The sequence below is a fragment of the Oncorhynchus gorbuscha genome, unplaced genomic scaffold, assembly GCF_021184085.1.
Source record: "Oncorhynchus gorbuscha isolate QuinsamMale2020 ecotype Even-year unplaced genomic scaffold, OgorEven_v1.0 Un_scaffold_1628, whole genome shotgun sequence".
NCBI classification, from domain to species: Eukaryota; Metazoa; Chordata; class Actinopteri; order Salmoniformes; family Salmonidae; genus Oncorhynchus; species Oncorhynchus gorbuscha.
The window spans coordinates 60,777-81,746 of record NW_025746353.1 but is presented as its reverse complement, the minus strand read 5'-3'; the positions used below and the strand labels follow the sequence as shown (position 1 = coordinate 81,746).

Below are 20,970 nucleotides of genomic sequence, written 5' to 3'. Positions count from 1 at the left end.
TAGAGGAGACTTGTTCAGAGTGGTGATCTGCTCTGATTGGCCTGCAGTGTTGAGTCGTGTGAAGACCAGCAGGTCAGATAGAGGAGACTTGTTCAGAGTGGTGATCTGCTCTGATTGGCCTGCAGTGTTGAGTCGTGTGAAGACCGGCAGGTCAGATAGAGGAGACTTGTTTATGGAGACGATGGTGCTGTTAATGGGATTGGAGAGGATGGGAGTGGCGGTAAGCTTTTGTTGGGTTCCCACCCATGTTGGTGTGGAGGGTAGAGGTCGACCGATTATGATTTTTCAACACCGATACCGATTATTGGAGGACCAAAAAGGCCGATACCGATTAATCGAGTCAGTTAACCCACCGTTCCCAGGCCGTCATTGAAAATAAGAATGTGTTCTTAACTGACTTGCCTGGTTAAATAAAGATTAAATAAAGGTGAAAAAATAAAAATAATAATTCAGCAAAACCGGTGTCCAAAAATACAGATTTCCGATTGTTATGAAAACCTGAAATCGGCCCTAATTAATCGGCCGACCTCTAATCGTAATAATGACAATTACAACAATACTGAATGAACACTTATTTTAACTTAATACATCAATAAAATCAATTTAGCCTCAAATAAATAATGAAACGTGTTCAGTTTGGTTTAAATAATGCAAAAACAAAGTGTTGGAGAAGAAAGTAAAAGTGAAATATGTGCCATGTAAGAAAGCTAACGTTTCAGTTCCTTGCTCAGAACATGAGAACATATGAAAGCTGGTGGTTCCTTTTAACGTGAGTCTTCAATATTCCAAGGTAAGAAGTTTTAGGTTGTAGTTATTATAGGAATTATAGGACTATTTCTCTCTCTACCATTTGTATTTCATATACCTTTGACTATTGGATGTTCTAATAGCTACTTTAGTATTGCCAGCCTAATCTCGGGAGTTGATAGGCTTGAAGTCATAAACAGCGCAATGCTTGAAGCACAGCGAAGAGCTGCTGGCAAACGCAGGAAAGTGCTGTTTGAATGAATGCTTACGAGCCTGCTGCTGCCTACCACCACTTAGTCAGACTGCTCTATCAAATCATAGACTTAATTATAATACACACAGAAATACGAGCCTTAGGTCATTAATATGGTAAAATCTGGAAACTATAATTACGAAAACAAGACGTTTATTCTTTCAGTGAAATATGGAACCGTTTGGTATGTTATCTAACGGGTGGCATCCCTCAGTCTAAATATTGTTGTTACATTGCACAACCTTCAATGTTATGTCATAATTATGTACAATTCTGGCAAATTAATTACGGTCTTTGAATAAATGGTCTTCACACAGTTCGCGACGAGCCAGGCAACCCAAACTGCTTGCACAGAACGCAAGAGAAGTGACAACTGTACCGGTGGCATTATTACAATGTTGTTTATCATATTGCAAACGTGTAGATGATGGACTTACGTTCCAGTAGTTACGGCTACAAAGCTGTTCTCTCGGCAGTCTGCTCTCTGCTACTCTCAGTAACGTTACTCTGCTGTTCGCAACACGTTTTGATTCGGAAACAACGTGGTCTTGTTGTCTTCCGGGTTGTGGAACCTTTCTTTCGGCCGCCGGAGGAAATGACGGACAGTGTTGTCCGACGGACCAGCAGCATCCGCCGGAGTTGTCAATACAGAACACGTGTTTTCAACCGGTGATCAAACTTCGCACATACAACTAAAACATGGTAAAATTACACTTATTTAACATCCTTAACATGTAGAAATATATGTAGAAATATATTTAGCTAAACCTAGATGTATATAATGTTATAGCGCTCTTACAACCTAGTGAATGTATACTGCAAAATAATATTAACGCAAAATGCAACAATTTCAACGATTCATGAGTTAGTTAATTTTAGGAAATCAGTCAATTGAAATAAATAAATTAAGCACTAATCTATGGATCTCACGTGACTTTCACAAGCACCAAGTCTAGGACTTGCCTAGTTCAATAAAAAACAGGTCCTAAGGCTTCTTAACAGCTTCTATCCCCCCACTATTTGCATTGAATACTCATTTTTTTACGCTGCTGTTCCTCGCTGTTTATTACGTAGTCACTTTACCCCTACCCACATATTACCTCGACTAACCTGTACCCCCGCAGATAGACTCAGTATTGTTTTGTTTTTTACTTTTCTTCACTCTTATTTTACTTTTTTATTTTAAGCTTTTAAGTAAGTATTTCACATGACTGAGCAGGAGCACAGTGATGGGTGGGCCTGGGAGGGCTCCACCCACTGGGGAGCCAGGCCCAGCCAATCAGAATGAGTTTTCCCCACAAAGGGCTTTATTACAGACAGAAATACTCCTCCGTTTCATCAGCTGTCCGGGTGGCTGGTCTCAGACGATCTCACAGGTGAAGAACCCGGATGTGGAGGTCCTGGGCTGGTGTGGTTACACGTGGTCTGGCGTGGTTACACATGGTCTGCGGTTGTGATGCCGGTTGGACGTACTGCCAAATTCTCTAACATGACGTTCGAGGTGGCTTATGGTAGAGAAATGAACATTAAATTCTCAGGCAGCAGCCCTGGAGGAAATTTCAGCATGTGAATTGCACGCTCCCTCAAAACTTCAGACATCTGTGGTGTTGTGTGACAAAACTTCATATTTTAGAGTGACCTTTTATTGTCCTCAGCACAAGGTGCACCTGTGTAATGAGCATGCCGTTTAATCAGCTTCTTGACATGCCACACCTGTCAGCTGGATGGATTATCTTGACAAAGGAGAAAGACTCACTAACTGGGAAATACGCTTTCTTGCATATGGACATTTCTAGGATCTTTTAGTTCAGTTAATGAAACATGGTACCAATACTTTACATGTTCCGTTTATATTTTAGTTCAGTGTAGAATAATGCAAGACAGTGTTCTAACAGTCGTGTGTGTGTGTGTGTGTGTGTGTGTGTGTGTGTGTGTGTGTGTGTGTAGCCGAAGGCGGGGAAAGGTAAACCAACTCAGAAGGAGAAGGTGTGTCATCCCTATAGCAGGAAAGCTGCTTACCTGGCCAGCCAGGAGATACGTCTGGGAAAGAAGGAGAGGTAAGGAGGGAGGGAGATGGTTTGTGTTTTGAACAGAGAGGATCCTGTATATTGTTATATATTTATAAAGTTAAGTGTGTATCTCTGCCTCCAGACAAAAGAGTGAGAAGGCCACTCGTCTCAACAGCATTGGTGAGTCTGACAGTCTGTTACTACTATTACTGTGTTACTTTACTATTGTTACTGTACGACTGTTACTGAACTGTCTCAGCCTGTCACCAAGGGAGTACCCCAAGGCTCCAACCTAGGCCCCACACTCTTCTCAATTTGCATCAACAACATAGCTCAAGCAGTAGGAAGCGCTCTCATCCAATTATATGTCTGTTTTTTTATTTCACCTTTATTTAACTAGGCAAGTCAGTTAAGAACAAATTCTTATTTACAATGACGACCTACCAAAAGGCAAAAGGCCTCCTGCGGGGATGGGGGCTCTCCATGATTGAGTCTTTGAATGAAGAGATGGAGATAAAACTGTCCGGTTTGAGAGTTTTTTGCAGCTCGTTCCAGTCGCTAGCTGCAGCGAACTGAAAAGACGAGCGACCCAGGGATGTGTGTGCTTTGGGGACCTTTAACAGAATGTGACTGGCAGAACGGGTGTTGTATGTGGAGGATGAGGGCTGCAGTAGGTATCTCAGGGGGAGTGAGGCCTTAGAGGGTTTTATAAATAAGTATCAACCAGTGGGTCTTGCGACAGGTATACAGAGATTACCAGTTTACAGAGGAGTATAGAGTGCAGTGATGTGTCCTATAAGGAGCATTGGTGGCAAATCTGATGGCCGAAACGTAAAGAACATCTAGCCGCTCGAGGGCACCCTTACCTACCGATCTATAAACGATGTCTACGTAATCTAGCAGGATGGTCATCTGAATCAGGGTTAGTTTGGTAGCAGGGGTGAAAGAGGAGCGATTACGATGGAGGAAACCAAGTCTAGATTTAACTTTAGCCTACAGCTTTGATATGTGCTGAGAGAAGGACAGTGTACCATCTAGCCATACTCCCAAGTACTTGTATGAGGTGACTATCTCAAGCTCTAAACCCTCAGAGGTAGTAATCACCCCGCTCTAAACCCTCAGAGGTAGTAATCACCCAGCTCTAAACCCTCAGAGGTAGTAATCACCCAGCTCTAAACCCTCAGAGGTAGTAATCACCCAGCTCTAAACCCTCAGAGGTAGTAATCACCCCGCTCTAAACCCTCAGAGGTAGTAATCACCCCGCTCTAAACCCTCAGAGGTAGTAATCACCCCGCTCTAAACCCTCAGAGGTAGTAATCACCCCGCTCTAAACCCTCAGAGGTAGTAATCACCCCGCTCTAAACCCTCAGAGGTAGTAATCACCCCGCTCTAAACCCTCAGAGGTAGTAATCACCCCGCTCTAAACCCTCAGAGGTAGTAATCACCCCGCTCTAAACCCTCAGAGGTAGTAATCACCCCGCTCTAAACCCTCAGAGGTAGTAATCACCCCGCTCTAAACCCTCAGAGGTAGTAATCACCCCGCTCTAAACCCTCAGAGGTAGTAATCACCCCGCTCTAAACCCTCAGAGGTAGTAATCACCCCGCTCTAAACCCTCAGAGGTAGTAATCACCCCGCTCTAAACCCTCAGAGGTAGTAATCACCCCGCTCTAAACCCTCAGAGGTAGTAATCACCCCGCTCTAAACCCTCAGAGGTAGTAATCACCCCTGTGGGGAGAGGGGCATTCTTCTTACCAAACCACATGACCGTTGTTTTGGAGGTGTTCAGAACAAGGTTAAGGGCAGAGAAAGCTTGTTGAACACAGATAAAGTTTTGTTGTAGAGCTTAATTCAAAGACTCAATCATGGACACTCTTACTGACAATTGTGGCTGCTTTGCGTGATGTATTGTTGTCTCTACCTTCTTCCTTTTGTGCTGTTGTCTGTGTTTGTATTGTGTTTTGTGATGCTACCATGTTGTCATGTTGTGCTGCTACCATGTTGTTGTGTTGCTATCATGTTGTTGTCATGTTGTGTTGCTACATGTTGTGTTGTTGCCATGTTGTTGCCATGTTGTGATGCTACCATGTTGTTGTCATGTTGTGGTGTTACCATGTTGTTGTCATGTTGTGGTGCTACCATGTTGTTGTCATGTTGTTGTCATGTTGTGGTGCTACCATGTTGTTGTCATGTTGTGGTGCTACCATGTTGTTGTCATGTTGTGGTGCTACCATGTTGTGATGCTACCATGTTGTTGTCATGTTGTGGTGCTACCATGTTGTTGTCATGTTGTGGTGCTACCATGTTGTGATGCTACCATGTTGTTGTCATGTTGTGATGCTGCCATGTTGTCAATTCACAGTAGTTAGTATATTCAGATAGCTAGGTGGGACAACCACATATCACAGTAGTTAGTATATTCAGATAGCTAGGTGAGACAACCACATATCACAGTAGTTAGTATATTCAGATAGCTAGGTGAGACAACCACATATCACAGTAGTTAGTATATTCAGATAGCTAGGTGAGACAACCACATATCACAGTAGTTAGTATATTCAGATAGCTAGGTGAGACAACCACATATCACAGTAGTTAGTATATTCAGATAGCTAGGTGGGACAACCACATATCACAGTAGTTAGTATATTCAGATAGCTAGGTGGGACAACCACATATCACAGTAGTTAGTATATTCAGATAGCTAGGTGGGACAACCACATATCACAGTAGTTAGTATATTCAGATAGCTAGGTGAGACAACCACATATCACAGTAGTTTGTATTCTTTTTTTTTCACCTTTATTTAACCAGGTAGGCTAGTTGAGAACAAGTTCTCATTTGCAACTGCGACCTGGCCAAGATAAAGCATAGCAGTGTGAACAGACAACACAGAGTTACACATGGAATAAACAATTAACAAGTCAATAACACAGTAGAAAAAATGGGCAGTCTATATACAATGTGTGCAAAAGGCATGAGGAGGTAGGCGAATAATACAATATTGCAGATTAACACTGGAGTGATAAATGATCAGATGGTCATGTACAGGTAGAGATATTGGTGTGCAAAAGAGCAGAAAAATAAATAAATAAAAACAGTATAAAAACAGTATGGGAATGCGGTAGGTGAAAATGGGTGGGCTATTTACCAATATACTATGTACAGCTGCAGCGATCGGTTAGCTGCTCGGATAGCTGATGTTTGAAGTTGGTGAGGGAGATAAAAGTCTCCAACTTCAGCGATTTTTGCAATTCGTTCCAGTCACAGGCAGCAGAGTACTGGAACGAAAGGCGGCCAAATGATGTGTTGGCTTTAGGGATGATCAGTGAGATACACCTGCTGGAGCGCGTGCTACGGATGGGTGTTGCCATCGTGACCAGTGAACTGAGATAAGGCGGAGCTTTACCTAGCATGGACTTGTAGATGACCTGGAGCCAGTGGGTCTGGCGACGAATATGTAGTGAGGGCCAGCCGACTAGAGCATACAAGTCGCAGTGGTGGGTGGTATAAGGTGCTTTAGTGACAAAACGGATGGCACTGTGATAGACTGCATCCAGTTTGCTGAGTAGAGTGTTGGAAGCCATTTTGTAGATGATATCGCCGAAGTCGAGGATCGGTAGGATAGTCAGTTTTACTAGGGTAAGCTTGGCAGCGTGAGTGAAGGAGGCTTTGTTGCGGAATAGAAAGCCGACTCTTGATTTGATTTTCGATTGGAGATGTTTGATGTGGGTCTGGAAGGAGAGTTTGCAGTCTAGCCAGACACCTAGGTACTTATAGATGTCCACATATTCAAGGTCGGAACCATCCAGGGTGGTGATGCTAGTCGGGCATGCGGGTGCAGGCAGCGATCGGTTGAAAAGCATGCATTTGGTTTTACTCGCGTTTACGAGCAGTTGGAGGCCACGGAAGGAGTGCTGTATGGCATTGAAGCTCGTTTGGAGGTTAGATAGCACAGTGTCCAATGACGGGCCGAAAGTATATAGAATGGTGTCGTCTGCGTAGAGGTGGATCAGGGAATCGTCCGCAGCAAGAGCAACATCATTGATATATACAGAGAAAAGAGTCGGCCCGAGAATTGAACCCTGTGGCACCCCCATAGAGACTGCCAGAGGACCGGACAGCATGCCCTCCGATTTGACACACTGTACTCTGTCTGCAAAGTAATTGGTGAACCAGGCAAGGCAGTCATCCGAAAAACCGAGGCTGTTGAGTCTGTCGATAAGAATATGGTGATTGACAGAGTCGAAAGCCTTGGCGAGGTCGATGAAGACGGCTGCACAGTACTGTCTTTTATCGATGGCGGTTATGATATCGTTTAGTACCTTGAGTGTGGCTGAGGTGCACCCGTGACCGGCTCGGAAACCAGATTGCACAGCGGAGAAGGTACGGTGGGATTCGAGATGGTCAGTGACCTGTTTGTTGACTTGGCTTTCGAAGACCTTAGATAGGCAGGGCAGGATGGATATAGGTCTGTAACAGTTTGGGTCCAGGGTGTCTCCCCCTTTGAAGAGGGGGATGACTGCGGCAGCTTTCCAATCCTTGGGGATCTCAGACGATATGAAAGAGAGGTTGAACAGGCTGGTAATAGGGGTTGCGACAATGGCGGCAGATAGTTTCAGAAATAGCGGGTCCAGATTGTCAAGCCCAGCTGATTTGTACGGGTCCAGGTTTTGCAGCTCTTTCAGAACATCTGCTATCTGGATTTGGGTAAAGGAGAACCTGGAGAGGCTTGGGTGAGGAGCTACGGGGGGGGCGGAGCTGTTGGCCGAGGTTGGAGTAGCCAGGCGGAAGGCATGGCCAGCCGTTGAGAAGTGCTTATTGAAGTTTTCGATAATCATGGATTTATCGGTGGAGACCGTGTTTCCTAGCCTCAGTGCAGTGGGCAGCTGGGAGGAGGTGCTCTTGTTGTATATTCAGATAGCTAGGTGAGACAATCACATATCACAGTAGTTAGTATATTCAGATAGCTAGGTGATACAACCCCATATTACAGTAGTTAGTATATTCAGATAGCTAGGTGAGACAATCACATATCACAGTAGTTAGTATATTCAGATAGCTAGGTGAGACAACCACATATCACAGTAGTTAGTATATTCAGATAGCTAGGTGATACAACCACATATCACAGTAGTTAGTATATTCAGATAGCTAGGTGAGACAACCACATATCACAGTAGTTAGTATATTCAGATAGCTAGGTGAGACAACCACATATCACAGTAGTTAGTATATTCAGATAGCTAGGTGATACAACCACATATCACAGTAGTTAGTATATTCAGATAGCTAGGTGAGACAACCACATATCACAGTAGTTAGTATATTCAGATAGCTAGGTGGGACAACCACATATCACAGTAGTTAGTATATTCAGATAGCTAGGTGAGACAACCACATATCACAGTAGTTAGTATATTCAGATAGCTAGGTGGGACAACCACATATCACAGTAGTTAGTATATTCAGATAGCTAGGTGAGACAACCACATATCACAGTATATTCAGTGTGTGTTGGTGAGTACAACGGTAGGGTGTACCCCCTCTTACCTTCTATTGTCTGTGTGTGTAGGTGATAAGCTGCAGTGGTTTCAGAGCCAGCTGGACTCTGAGAAGACAGAGTTCACCAAACAGGATGCCTGTCACATCATAGAGAGGTCAGTACCTGTGTCAATATTCACCAAACAGGACACCTGTCACATAGAGAGGTCAGTACCTGTGTCTATATTCACCAAACAGGACACCTGTCACATAGAGAGGTCAGTACCTGTGTCTATATTCACCAAACAGGACACCTGTCACATAGAGAGGTCAGTACCTGTGTCTATATTCACCAAACAGGACACCTGTCACATAGAGAGGTCAGTACCTGTGTCTATATTCACCAAACAGGACACCTGTCACATAGAGAGGTCAGTACCTGTGTCTATATTCACCAAACAGGACACCTGTCACATAGAGAGGTCAGTACCTGTGTCTATATTCACCAAACAGGACACCTGTCACAGAGAGAGGTCAGTACCTGTGTCTATATTCACCAAACAGGACACCTGTCACAGAGAGAGGTCAGTATTACTATACTGTAGGAGCTAGAAACACAAGCATTTAGCTAGGTGTTACTATACTGTTGGAGCTAGAAACACAAGCATTTAGCTAGGTATTACTATACTGTTGGAGCTAGAAACACAAGCATTTAACTAGGTGTTACTATACTGTAGGAGCTAGAAACACAAGCATTTAGCTCAGAGCTAGATTAGGTTAGTCAGGTTACTGCTCTGTTCAGCTGTAGTGGGACTAGGGCAAAGCAGTTAGCTAGGTAATGCTCTGTTTCAGGTGTAGTGGGACTAGGGCAAAGCAGTTAGCTAGGTTACTGCTCTGTTTCAGCTGTAGTGGGACTAGGGCAAAGCAGTTAGCTAGGTAATGCTCTGTTTCAGCTGTAGTGGGACTAGGGCAAAGCAGTTGGCTAGGTAATGCTCTGTTCAGCTGTAGTGGGACTAGGGCAAAGCAGTTAGCTAGGTAATGCTCTGTTCAGCTGTAGTGGGACTAGGGCAAAGCAGTTAGCTAGGTAATGCTCTGTTCAGCTGTAGTGGGACCAGGGCAAAGCAGTTAGCCAGGTTACTGCTCTGTTTCAGATGTAGTGGGACTAGGGCAAAGCAGTTGGCTAGGTTACTGCTCTGTTTCAGCTGTAGTGGGACTAGGGCAAAGCAGTTAGCTAGGTAATGCTCTGTTTCAGCTGTCGTGGGACTAGGGCAAAGCAGTTAGCTAGGTAATGCTCTGTTCAGCTGTAGTGGGACTAGGGCAAAGCAGTTAGCTAGGTAATGCTCTGTTCAGCTGTAGTGGGACTAGGGCAAAGCAGTTAGCTAGGTAATGCTCTGTTCAGCTGTAGTGGGACCAGGGCAAAGCAGTTAGCCAGGTTACTGCTCTGTTTCAGATGTAGTGGGACTAGAGCAAAGCAGTTGGCTAGGTTACTGCTCTGTTTCAGCTGTAGTGGGACTAGGGCAAAGCAGTTAGCTAGGTAATGCTCTGTTCAGCTGTAGTGGGACTAGGGCAAAGCAGTTAGCTAGGTAATGCTCTGTTCAGCTGTAGTGGGACCAGGGCAAAGCAGTTAGCCAGGTTACTGCTCTGTTTCAGATGTAGTGGGACTAGGGCAAAGCAGTTGGCTAGGTTACTGCTCTGTTTCAGCTGTAGTGGGACTAGGGCAAAGCAGTTAGCTAGGTAATGCTCTGTTCAGCTGTAGTGGGACTAGGGCAAAGCAGTTAGCTAGGTTACTGCTCTGTTTCAGCTGTCGTGGGACCAGGGCAAAGCAGTTAGCCAGGTTACTGCTCTGTTTCAGATGTAGTGGGACTAGGGCAAAGCAGTTGGCTAGGTTACTGCTCTGTTTCAGCTGTAGTGGGACTAGGGCAAAGCAGTTAGCTAGGTAATGCTCTGTTCAGCTGTAGTGGGACTAGGGCAAAGCAGTTAGCTAGGTTACTGCTCTGTTTCAGCTGTCGTGGGACTAGGGCAAAGCAGTTGGCTAGGTTACTGCTCTGTTTCAGCTCTAGTGGGACTAGGGCAAAGCAGTTAGCTAGGTAATGCTCTGTTCAGCTGTAGTGGGACTAGGGCAAAGCAGTTGGCTAGGTTACTGCTCTGTTTCAGCTGTAGTGGGACTAGGGCAAAGCAGTTGGCTAGGTAATGCTCTGTTTCAGCTGTAGTGGGACTAGGGCAAAGCAGTTAGCTAGGTTACTGCTCTGTTCAGCTGTAGTGGGACTAGGGCAAAGCAGTTAGCTAGGTAATGCTCTGTTCAGCTGTAGTGGGACTAGGGCAAAGCAGTTAGCCAGGTTACTGCTCTGTTCAGCTGTAGTGGGACCAGGGCAAAGCAGTTAGCTAGGTAATGCTCTGTTCAGCTGTAGTGGGACTAGGGCAAAGCAGTTAGCTAGGTTACTGCTCTGTTCAGCTGTAGTGGGACTAGGGCAAAGCAGTTGGCTAGGTAATGCTCTGTTTCAGCTGTAGTGGGACTAGGGCAAAGCAGTTAGCTAGGTTACTGCTCTGTTCAGCTGTAGTGGGACTAGGGCAAAGCAGTTAGCTAGGTAATGCTCTGTTCAGCTGTAGTGGGACTAGGGCAAAGCAGTTAGCTAGGTTACTGCTCTGTTCAGCTGTAGTGGGACTAGGGCAAAGCAGTTGGCTAGGTTACTGCTCTGTTCAGCTGTAGTGGGACTAGGGCAAAGCAGTTAGCTAGGTAATGCTCTGTTCAGCTGTCGTGGGACTAGGGCAAAGCAGTTAGCTTGGTTACTGCTCTGTTTCAGCTGTAGTGGGACTAGGGCAAAGCAGTTGGCTAGGTAATGCTCTGTTCAGCTGTCGTGGGACTAGGGCAAAGCAGTTAGCTAGGTTACTGCTCTGTTTCAGCTGTAGTGGGACTAGGGCAAAGCAGTTGGCTAGGTAATGCTCTGTTCAGCTGTCGTGGGACTAGGTCAAAGCAGTTAGCTAGGTAATGCTCTGTTTCAGCTGTAGTGGGACTAGGGCAAAGCAGTTGGCTAGGTAATGCTCTGTTCAGCTGTAGTGGGACCAGGGCAAAGCAGTTAGCCAGGTTACTGCTCTGTTTCAGATGTAGTGGGACTAGGGCAAAGCAGTTGGCTAGGTAATGCTCTGTTTCAGCTGTAGTGGGACTAGGGCAAAGCAGTTAGCTAGGTTACTGCCCTGTTCAGCTGTAGTGGGACTAGGGCAAAGCAGTTAGCTAGGTAATGCTCTGTTCAGCTGTAGTGGGACTAGGGCAAAGCAGTTAGCTAGGTAATGCTCTGTTCAGCTGTCGTGGGACTAGGGCAAAGCAGTTAGCTTGGTTACTGCTCTGTTTCAGCTGTAGTGGGACTAGGGCAAAGCAGTTGGCTAGGTAATGCTCTGTTCAGCTGTCGTGGGACTAGGGCAAAGCAGTTAACTAGGTAATGCTCTGTTCAGCTGTCGTGGGACTAGGGCAAAGCAGTTAGCTAGGTAATGCTCTGTTCAGCTGTCGTGGGACTAGGGCAAAGCAGTTAGCTAGGTTACTGCTCTGTTCAGCTGTAGTGGGACTAGGGCAAAGCAGTTAGCTAGGTAATGCTCTGTTCAGCTGTAGTGGGACTAGGGCAAAGCAGTTAGCTAGGTAATGCTCTGTTCAGCTGTCGTGGGACTAGGGCAAAGCAGTTGGCTAGGTAATGCTCTGTTTCAGCTGTAGTGGGACTAGGGCAAAGCAGTTAGCTAGGTTACTGCCCTGTTCAGCTGTAGTGGGACTAGGGCAAAGCAGTTAGCTAGGTAATGCTCTGTTCAGCTGTAGTGGGACTAGGGCAAAGCAGTTAGCTAGGTAATGCTCTGTTCAGCTGTCGTGGGACTAGGGCAAAGCAGTTAGCTTGGTTACTGCTCTGTTTCAGCTGTAGTGGGACTAGGGCAAAGCAGTTGGCTAGGTAATGCTCTGTTCAGCTGTCGTGGGACTAGGGCAAAGCAGTTAACTAGGTAATGCTCTGTTCAGCTGTCGTGGGACTAGGGCAAAGCAGTTAGCTAGGTTACTGCTCTGTTTCAGCTGTAGTGGGACTAGGGCAAAGCAGTTGGCTAGGTAATGCTCTGTTCAGCTGTCGTGGGACTAGGGCAAAGCAGTTGGCTAGGTAATGCTCTGTTCAGCTGTCGTGGGACTAGGGCAAAGCAGTTAGCTAGGTAATGCTCTGTTCAGCTGTCGTGGGACTAGGGCAAAGCAGTTAGCTAGGTAATGCTCTGTTCAGCTGTCGTGGGACTAGGGCAAAGCAGTTAGCTAGGTTACTGCTCTGTTCAGCTGTAGTGGGACTAGGGCAAAGCAGTTAGCTAGGTAATGCTCTGTTCAGCTGTAGTGGGACTAGGGCAAAGCAGTTAGCTAGGTAATGCTCTGTTCAGCTGTCGTGGGACTAGGGCAAAGCAGTTGGCTAGGTAATGCTCTGTTTCAGCTGTAGTGGGACTAGGGCAAAGCAGTTAGCTAGGTTACTGCCCTGTTCAGCTGTAGTGGGACTAGGGCAAAGCAGTTAGCTAGGTAATGCTCTGTTCAGCTGTAGTGGGACTAGGGCAAAGCAGTTAGCTAGGTAATGCTCTGTTCAGCTGTCGTGGGACTAGGGCAAAGCAGTTAGCTTGGTTACTGCTCTGTTTCAGCTGTAGTGGGACTAGGGCAAAGCAGTTGGCTAGGTAATGCTCTGTTCAGCTGTCGTGGGACTAGGGCAAAGCAGTTAGCTAGGTTACTGCTCTGTTTCAGCTGTAGTGGGACTAGGGCAAAGCAGTTGGCTATGTAATGCTCTGTTCAGCTGTCGTGGGACTAGGGCAAAGCAGTTGGCTAGGTAATGCTCTGTTTCAGCTGTAGTGGGACTAGGGCAAAGCAGTTAGCTAGGTTACAGCTCTGTTTCAGCTGTAGTGGGACCAGGGCAAAGCAGTTAGCCAGGTTACTGCTCTGTTTCAGATGTAGTGGGACTAGGGCAAAGCAGTTGGCTAGGTAATGCTCTGTTTCAGCTGTAGTGGGACTAGGGCAAAGCAGTTAGCTAGGTTACTGCTCTGTTCAGCTTTAGTGGGACTAGGGCAAAGCAGTTAGCTAGGTAATGCTCTGTTCAGCTGTAGTGGGACTAGGGCAAAGCAGTTAGCTAGGTTACTGCTCTGTTCAGCTGTAGTGGGACTAGGGCAAAGCAGTTAGCTAGGTAATGCTCTGTTCAGCTGTAGTGGGACTAGGGCAAAGCAGTTAGCTAGGTAATGCTCTGTTCAGCTGTAGTGGGACTAGGGCAAAGCAGTTGGCTAGGTTACTGCTCTGTTTCAGCTGTAGTGGGACTAGGGCAGAGCAGTTAGCTAGGTTACTGCTCTGTTCAGCTGTAGTGGGACTAGGGCAAAGCAGTTAGCTAGGTTACTGCTCTGTTCAGCTGTAGTGGGACTAGGGCAAAGCAGTTGGCTAGGTTACTGCTCTGTTCAGCTGTAGTGGGACTAGGGCAAAGCAGTTGGCTAGGTTACTGCTCTGTTTCAGCTGTAGTGGGACTAGGGCAGAGCAGTTAGCTAGGTTACTGCTCTGTTTCAGCTGTAGTGGGACTAGGGCAAAGCAGTTAGCTAGGTTACTGCTCTGTTTCAGATGTAGTGGGACTAGGGCAAAGCAGTTAGCTAGGTTACTGCTCTGTTTCAGCTGTAGTGGGACTAGGGCAAAGCAGTTGGCTATGTAATGCTCTGTTCAGCTGTCGTGGGACTAGGGCAAAGCAGTTGGCTAGGTAATGCTCTGTTTCAGCTGTAGTGGGACTAGGGCAAAGCAGTTAGCTAGGTTACAGCTCTGTTTCAGCTGTAGTGGGACCAGGGCAAAGCAGTTAGCCAGGTTACTGCTCTGTTTCAGATGTAGTGGGACTAGGGCAAAGCAGTTGGCTAGGTAATGCTCTGTTTCAGCTGTAGTGGGACTAGGGCAAAGCAGTTAGCTAGGTTACTGCTCTGTTCAGCTTTAGTGGGACTAGGGCAAAGCAGTTAGCTAGGTAATGCTCTGTTCAGCTGTAGTGGGACTAGGGCAAAGCAGTTAGCTAGGTTACTGCTCTGTTCAGCTGTAGTGGGACTAGGGCAAAGCAGTTAGCTAGGTAATGCTCTGTTCAGCTGTAGTGGGACTAGGGCAAAGCAGTTAGCTAGGTAATGCTCTGTTCAGCTGTAGTGGGACTAGGGCAAAGCAGTTGGCTAGGTTACTGCTCTGTTCAGCTGTAGTGGGACTAGGGCAAAGCAGTTGGCTAGGTTACTGCTCTGTTTCAGCTGTAGTGGGACTAGGGCAGAGCAGTTAGCTAGGTTACTGCTCTGTTTCAGCTGTAGTGGGACTAGGGCAAAGCAGTTAGCTAGGTAATGCTCTGTTCAGCTGTCGTGGGACTAGGGCAAAGCAGTTAGCTAGGTAATGCTCTGTTCAGCTGTCGTGGGACTAGGGCAAAGCAGTTAGCTAGGTAATGCTCTGTTCAGCTGTCGTGGGACTAGGGCAAAGCAGTTAGCTAGGTTACTGCTCTGTTCAGCTGTAGTGGGACTAGGGCAAAGCAGTTAGCTAGGTAATGCTCTGTTCAGCTGTAGTGGGACTAGGGCAAAGCAGTTGGCTAGGTTACTGCTCTGTTCAGCTGTAGTGGGACTAGGGCAAAGCAGTTGGCTAGGTTACTGCTCTGTTTCAGCTGTAGTGGGACTAGGGCAGAGCAGTTAGCTAGGTTACTGCTCTGTTTCAGCTGTAGTGGGACTAGGGCAAAGCAGTTAGCTAGGTAATGCTCTGTTCAGCTGTCGTGGGACTAGGGCAAAGCAGTTAGCTAGGTAATGCTCTGTTCAGCTGTCGTGGGACTAGGGCAAAGCAGTTAGCTAGGTAATGCTCTGTTCAGCTGTCGTGGGACTAGGGCAAAGCAGTTAGCTAGGTTACTGCTCTGTTCAGCTGTAGTGGGACTAGGGCAAAGCAGTTAGCTAGGTAATGCTCTGTTCAGCTGTAGTGGGACTAGGGCAAAGCAGTTAGCTAGGTAATGCTCTGTTCAGCTGTCGTGGGACTAGGGCAAAGCAGTTGGCTAGGTAATGCTCTGTTTCAGCTGTAGTGGGACTAGGGCAAAGCAGTTAGCTAGGTTACTGCCCTGTTCAGCTGTAGTGGGACTAGGGCAAAGCAGTTAGCTAGGTAATGCTCTGTTCAGCTGTAGTGGGACTAGGGCAAAGCAGTTAGCTAGGTAATGCTCTGTTCAGCTGTCGTGGGACTAGGGCAAAGCAGTTAGCTTGGTTACTGCTCTGTTTCAGCTGTAGTGGGACTAGGGCAAAGCAGTTGGCTAGGTAATGCTCTGTTCAGCTGTCGTGGGACTAGGGCAAAGCAGTTAGCTAGGTTACTGCTCTGTTTCAGCTGTAGTGGGACTAGGGCAAAGCAGTTGGCTATGTAATGCTCTGTTCAGCTGTCGTGGGACTAGGGCAAAGCAGTTGGCTAGGTAATGCTCTGTTTCAGCTGTAGTGGGACTAGGGCAAAGCAGTTAGCTAGGTTACAGCTCTGTTTCAGCTGTAGTGGGACCAGGGCAAAGCAGTTAGCCAGGTTACTGCTCTGTTTCAGATGTAGTGGGACTAGGGCAAAGCAGTTGGCTAGGTAATGCTCTGTTTCAGCTGTAGTGGGACTAGGGCAAAGCAGTTAGCTAGGTTACTGCTCTGTTCAGCTTTAGTGGGACTAGGGCAAAGCAGTTAGCTAGGTAATGCTCTGTTCAGCTGTAGTGGGACTAGGGCAAAGCAGTTAGCTAGGTTACTGCTCTGTTCAGCTGTAGTGGGACTAGGGCAAAGCAGTTAGCTAGGTAATGCTCTGTTCAGCTGTAGTGGGACTAGGGCAAAGCAGTTAGCTAGGTAATGCTCTGTTCAGCTGTAGTGGGACTAGGGCAAAGCAGTTGGCTGGTTACTGCTCTGTTTCAGCTGTAGTGGGACTAGGGCAGAGCAGTTAGCTAGGTTACTGCTCTGTTCAGCTGTAGTGGGACTAGGGCAAAGCAGTTAGCTAGGTTACTGCTCTGTTCAGCTGTAGTGGGACTAGGGCAAAGCAGTTGGCTAGGTTACTGCTCTGTTCAGCTGTAGTGGGACTAGGGCAAAGCAGTTGGCTAGGTTACTGCTCTGTTTCAGCTGTAGTGGGACTAGGGCAGAGCAGTTAGCTAGGTTACTGCTCTGTTTCAGCTGTAGTGGGACTAGGGCAAAGCAGTTAGCTAGGTTACTGCTCTGTTTCAGATGTAGTGGGACTAGGGCAAAGCAGTTAGCTAGGTTACTGCTCTGTTTCAGCTGTAGTGGGACTAGGGCAAAGCAGTTGGCTATGTAATGCTCTGTTCAGCTGTCGTGGGACTAGGGCAAAGCAGTTGGCTAGGTAATGCTCTGTTTCAGCTGTAGTGGGACTAGGGCAAAGCAGTTAGCTAGGTTACAGCTCTGTTTCAGCTGTAGTGGGACCAGGGCAAAGCAGTTAGCCAGGTTACTGCTCTGTTTCAGATGTAGTGGGACTAGGGCAAAGCAGTTGGCTAGGTAATGCTCTGTTTCAGCTGTAGTGGGACTAGGGCAAAGCAGTTAGCTAGGTTACTGCTCTGTTCAGCTTTAGTGGGACTAGGGCAAAGCAGTTAGCTAGGTAATGCTCTGTTCAGCTGTAGTGGGACTAGGGCAAAGCAGTTAGCTAGGTTACTGCTCTGTTCAGCTGTAGTGGGACTAGGGCAAAGCAGTTAGCTAGGTAATGCTCTGTTCAGCTGTAGTGGGACTAGGGCAAAGCAGTTAGCTAGGTAATGCTCTGTTCAGCTGTAGTGGGACTAGGGCAAAGCAGTTGGCTAGGTTACTGCTCTGTTCAGCTGTAGTGGGACTAGGGCAAAGCAGTTGGCTAGGTTACTGCTCTGTTTCAGCTGTAGTGGGACTAGGGCAGAGCAGTTAGCTAGGTTACTGCTCTGTTTCAGCTGTAGTGGGACTAGGGCAAAGCAGTTAGCTAGGTTACTGCTCTGTTTCAGATGTAGTGGGACTAGGGCAGAGCAGTTAGCTAGGTTACTGCTCTGTTCAGCTGTAGTGGGACTAGGGCAAAGCAGTTAGCTAGGTTACTGCTCTGTTCAGCTGTAGTGGGACTAGGGCAAAGCAGTTGGCTAGGTTACTGCTCTGTTCAGCTGTAGTGGGACTAGGGCAAAGCAGTTGGCTAGGTTACTGCTCTGTTTCAGCTGTAGTGGGACTAGGGCAGAGCAGTTAGCTAGGTTACTGCTCTGTTTCAGCTGTAGTGGGACTAGGGCAAAGCAGTTAGCTAGGTTACTGCTCTGTTTCAGATGTAGTGGGACTAGGGCAGAGCAGTTAGCTAGGTTACTGCTCTGTTCAGCTGTAGTGGGACTAGGGCAAAGCAGTTAGCTAGGTAATGCTCTGTTCAGCTGTAGTGGGACTAGGGCAGAGCAGTTAGCTAGGTTACTGCTCTGTTCAGCTGTAGTGGGACTAGGGCAGAGCAGTTAGCTAGGTTACTGCTCTGTTCAGCTGTAGTGGGACTAGGGCAAAGCAGTTAGCTAGGTAATGCTCTGTTCAGCTGTAGTGGGACTAGGGCAAAGCAGTTAGCTAGGTAATGCTCTGTTCAGCTGTCGTGGGACTAGGGCAAAGCAGTTGGCTAGGTTACTGCTCTGTTCAGCTGTAGTGGGCAGCCTAGCTTCTTGGAGAAGGTGTTTCCTGTACCCTCGAGGGACATGCAGACAGGGACTTTTGAAATGTTTGGATACTTTTTTTTGTACATGTGATTGGTGGATTCAAATAAAGTGTTTAAAACGTGTGTGTGTCTGTGTTTATGTGTGTGTAGGTACCTGCAGAGGTTTGACGGGGAGTTGGACCAGATAGAGCTGGTGAACGGGATCAAAGGTCGTCAGGGTCGTCTCCATGGCAGCAGGGAGACCGTCATCAAACAGACTGTTGAGCGAGAGACCGCTCTGTACCATGGCAACGGCTTCGGTCAGTCTCACATACACACAAAATGACACACACACACACGGTGATACACACACACAGAACCCTGACAGTGTGTTCCTCTTCTCTCCTCAGAGATTCCAGACATCATCAACTCTAAACATCTCAAGACCTTCAGGTGAGACGACCAATGAAAACCCAACTCTCGCTGGAGCTGTGATCTGATTGGTTGTTGCCAGTAGAGCTGTGATCTGATTGGTTGTTGCCAGTAGAGCTGTGATGATTCATGAAAAACAGCTCTATTCGTTACATTTTACCTCTGATACATTCTCTCACCTGATTGGTTGATTCTGTTGTGGTTCGTTCCTTGTTCCTTGTCAATCATTGGCTCATTGGTGAAATTAGCGTTCAGACGATATCTTTAAAAAACCTTTATTAATGCAATTGCAGACAGAAGTTGACAGAGGGAACAGGGCACGCATGTAATTTCTGCAAAATAGAAAAGGATTTGAGTTGTTTTATTAGTCCTGCAGTCATATATCTTAGTGATGTCACTGCCTACGTCATTACCTTCTACTCATGAGACAAAGCCCATGCCACCGCAGCTTGTACAAACAGTCGTTTCAGTGTTATCTAAAGGCTCAGCAGGAAATGTCCCCAAGTTTATTTATAGTGGAGTGTCTGACTAGTCATCTCTTACACTGCAGAGTTCTGTCTCAGTCACACGTCTCTCAGACACTGCAGAGTTCTGTCTCAGTCACACGTCTCTCAGACACTGCAGAGTTCTGTCTCAGTCACACGTCTCTCAGACACTGCAGAGTTCTGTCTCAGTCACACGTCTCTCAGACACTGCAGAGTTCTGTCTCAGTCACACGTCTCTCAGACCGTTTTCTTTATGATTGGATGATTGGACAATTGGATGATTCCATTGTTCTGAGCTGGGATTGGATGATTCCGTGGTTTTGATCTGTGATTGGTTGGTTTCAGGGAGTGGAGCGGCGATCTAAAGAAGCTTCCCAACATCAAGATGAGGAAGTTCTCTTCCCGAGGGACGGACAGAACAGGAGGAGGAGAGGAGGAGGAGACCGCTGGAGGAGAGGAGGAGGAGGAAGAGACCGCTGGAGGAGAGGAGGAGGAGACCGCCAGAGGAGAGGAGGAGGAGGCCTTAATGAAGGACTCAGATTCAGACGCCCAGGAAGATGCCCCATAATGCTTTGCATGTTAGAACTCTGGGGATGTCAGCCATCCTACCTGACTGGGGTTAAGACAACCTGTGTGTGTGTGTGTGTGTGTGTGTGTGTGTGTGTGTGTGTGTGTGTGTGTGTGTGTGTGTGTGTGTGTGTCCCAATACAGACATCTAATAAACCTAAATACAGACCGAAACTGTTGTTCTGTTTCATTGAAGATACTCTCTAAACATAGAAATCAGTGTGTCCGTTGCTGTGTTCAAGGCAACTTGGAACTAGGAAACTCTGAAATGTTCAACCTGGAAACCCTTTATAGAAAGATGAGATCAGAGGATCAATAGGAAGCTCTCCGCAAAATAAAAGTAAGCACATCTTTACTCTGAGGTTCTGAGTTGTCTTGAACATGGCTAGTTTGTGTCCAGTCAGTAACTCCACTATACGGGTTGTATCCAGTCAGGTTGTACCCAGTCAGGTTGAATCCAGTCAGGTTGTATCCAGGTTGTACCCAGTCAGGTTGTACCCAGTCAGGTTGTATCCAGGTTGTATTCAGTCAGGTTGTCCCCTCCTGTCTCAGCCTCCAGTATTTATGCTGCAGTAGTTTATGTGTCGGGGGGCTAGGGTCAGTTTGTTTATCTGGAGTACTTCTCCTGTCCTATTCGGTGTCCTGTGTAAATCTAAGTGTGCGTTCTCTAATTCTCTCCTTCTCTCTTTCTTTCTCTCTCTCGGAGGACCTGAGCCCTAGAACCATGCCCCAGGACTACCTGACATGACACTCCTTGCTGTCCCCAGTCCACCTGGCCATGCTGCTGCTCCAGTTTCAACTGGCCTGGGCCCTAGGACCATGTCCCAGGACTACCTGACATGAGGACTCCTTGCTGTCCCCAGTCCACCTGGCCATGCTCCTGCTCCAGTTTCAACTGTTCTGCCTTACTATTATTCAACCATGCTGGTCATTTATGAACATTTGAACATCTTGGCCACGTTCTGTTATAATCTCCACCCGGCACAGCCAGAAGAGGACTGGCCACCCCACATATGCTCTCTCTAATTCTCTCTTTCTTTCTCTCTCTCGGAGGACCTGAGCCCTAGGACCGTGCCCCAGGACTACCTGACATGATGGCTCCTTGCTGTCCCCAGTCCACCTGACTGTGCTGCTGCTCCAGTTTCAACTGTTCTGCCTTATTATTATTTGACCATGCTGGTCATTTATGAACATTTGAACATCTTGGTCATCTTCTGTTATAATCTCCACCCGGCACAGCCAGAAGAGGACTGGCCACCCCACATAGCCCGGTTCCTCTCTAGGTTTCTTCCTAGGTTTTGGCCTTTCTAGGGAGTTTTTCCTAGCCACCGTGCTTTTACACCTGCATTGTTTGCTGTTTGGGGTTTTAGGCTGGGTTTCTGTACAGCACTTTGAGATATCAGCTGATGTACGAAGGG

At 47.0% G+C, this 20,970-nt stretch overlaps 2 protein-coding genes across 3 annotated transcripts in view; one reads left to right on the top strand and one right to left on the bottom strand.

The window, feature by feature from the left end:
- LOC124023558 (H/ACA ribonucleoprotein complex non-core subunit NAF1-like) overlaps positions 1–1,659 on the bottom strand; it is a 37,993-nt gene extending 36,334 nt beyond the window's left edge. The window contains exon 1 of the mRNA XM_046337937.1: positions 1,438–1,659. The gene's annotated coding sequence lies outside the window, so the exon portion shown is untranslated. The remainder of the gene's footprint in view (positions 1–1,437) is intronic.
- Positions 1,358–19,683, top strand: LOC124023559 (translation machinery-associated protein 16-like). 2 transcript variants are annotated; one of them, XM_046337938.1, is made up of 7 exons: positions 1,358–1,702; positions 2,948–3,057; positions 3,152–3,189; positions 8,583–8,667; positions 18,240–18,388; positions 18,479–18,521; positions 19,331–19,683. In XM_046337938.1, the coding sequence occupies exons 1-7, from the start codon at positions 1,700–1,702 to the stop codon at positions 19,551–19,553; spliced, it is 651 nt and encodes a 216-aa protein (XP_046193894.1). In that variant the 5' UTR covers positions 1,358–1,699; the 3' UTR covers positions 19,554–19,683. The 2 variants fall into 2 exon arrangements, with proteins under 2 accessions (XP_046193894.1, XP_046193895.1); XM_046337939.1 differs by lacking the exon at positions 1,358–1,702 and adding an exon at positions 2,416–2,824.
- Positions 19,684–20,970: the final 1,287 nt, after the last annotated feature.

Bases quoted from the DNA above. Each gene is read 5' to 3' on its own strand.
- LOC124023559 (XM_046337938.1), top strand. The intron at 3,190-8,582 runs GTGAGTCTGACA...CTGTGTGTGTAG, and splicing joins CACTCGTCTCAACAGCATTG to GTGATAAGCTGCAGTGGTTT. The intron at 18,389-18,478 runs GTCAGTCTCACA...TTCTCTCCTCAG, and splicing joins GTACCATGGCAACGGCTTCG to AGATTCCAGACATCATCAAC.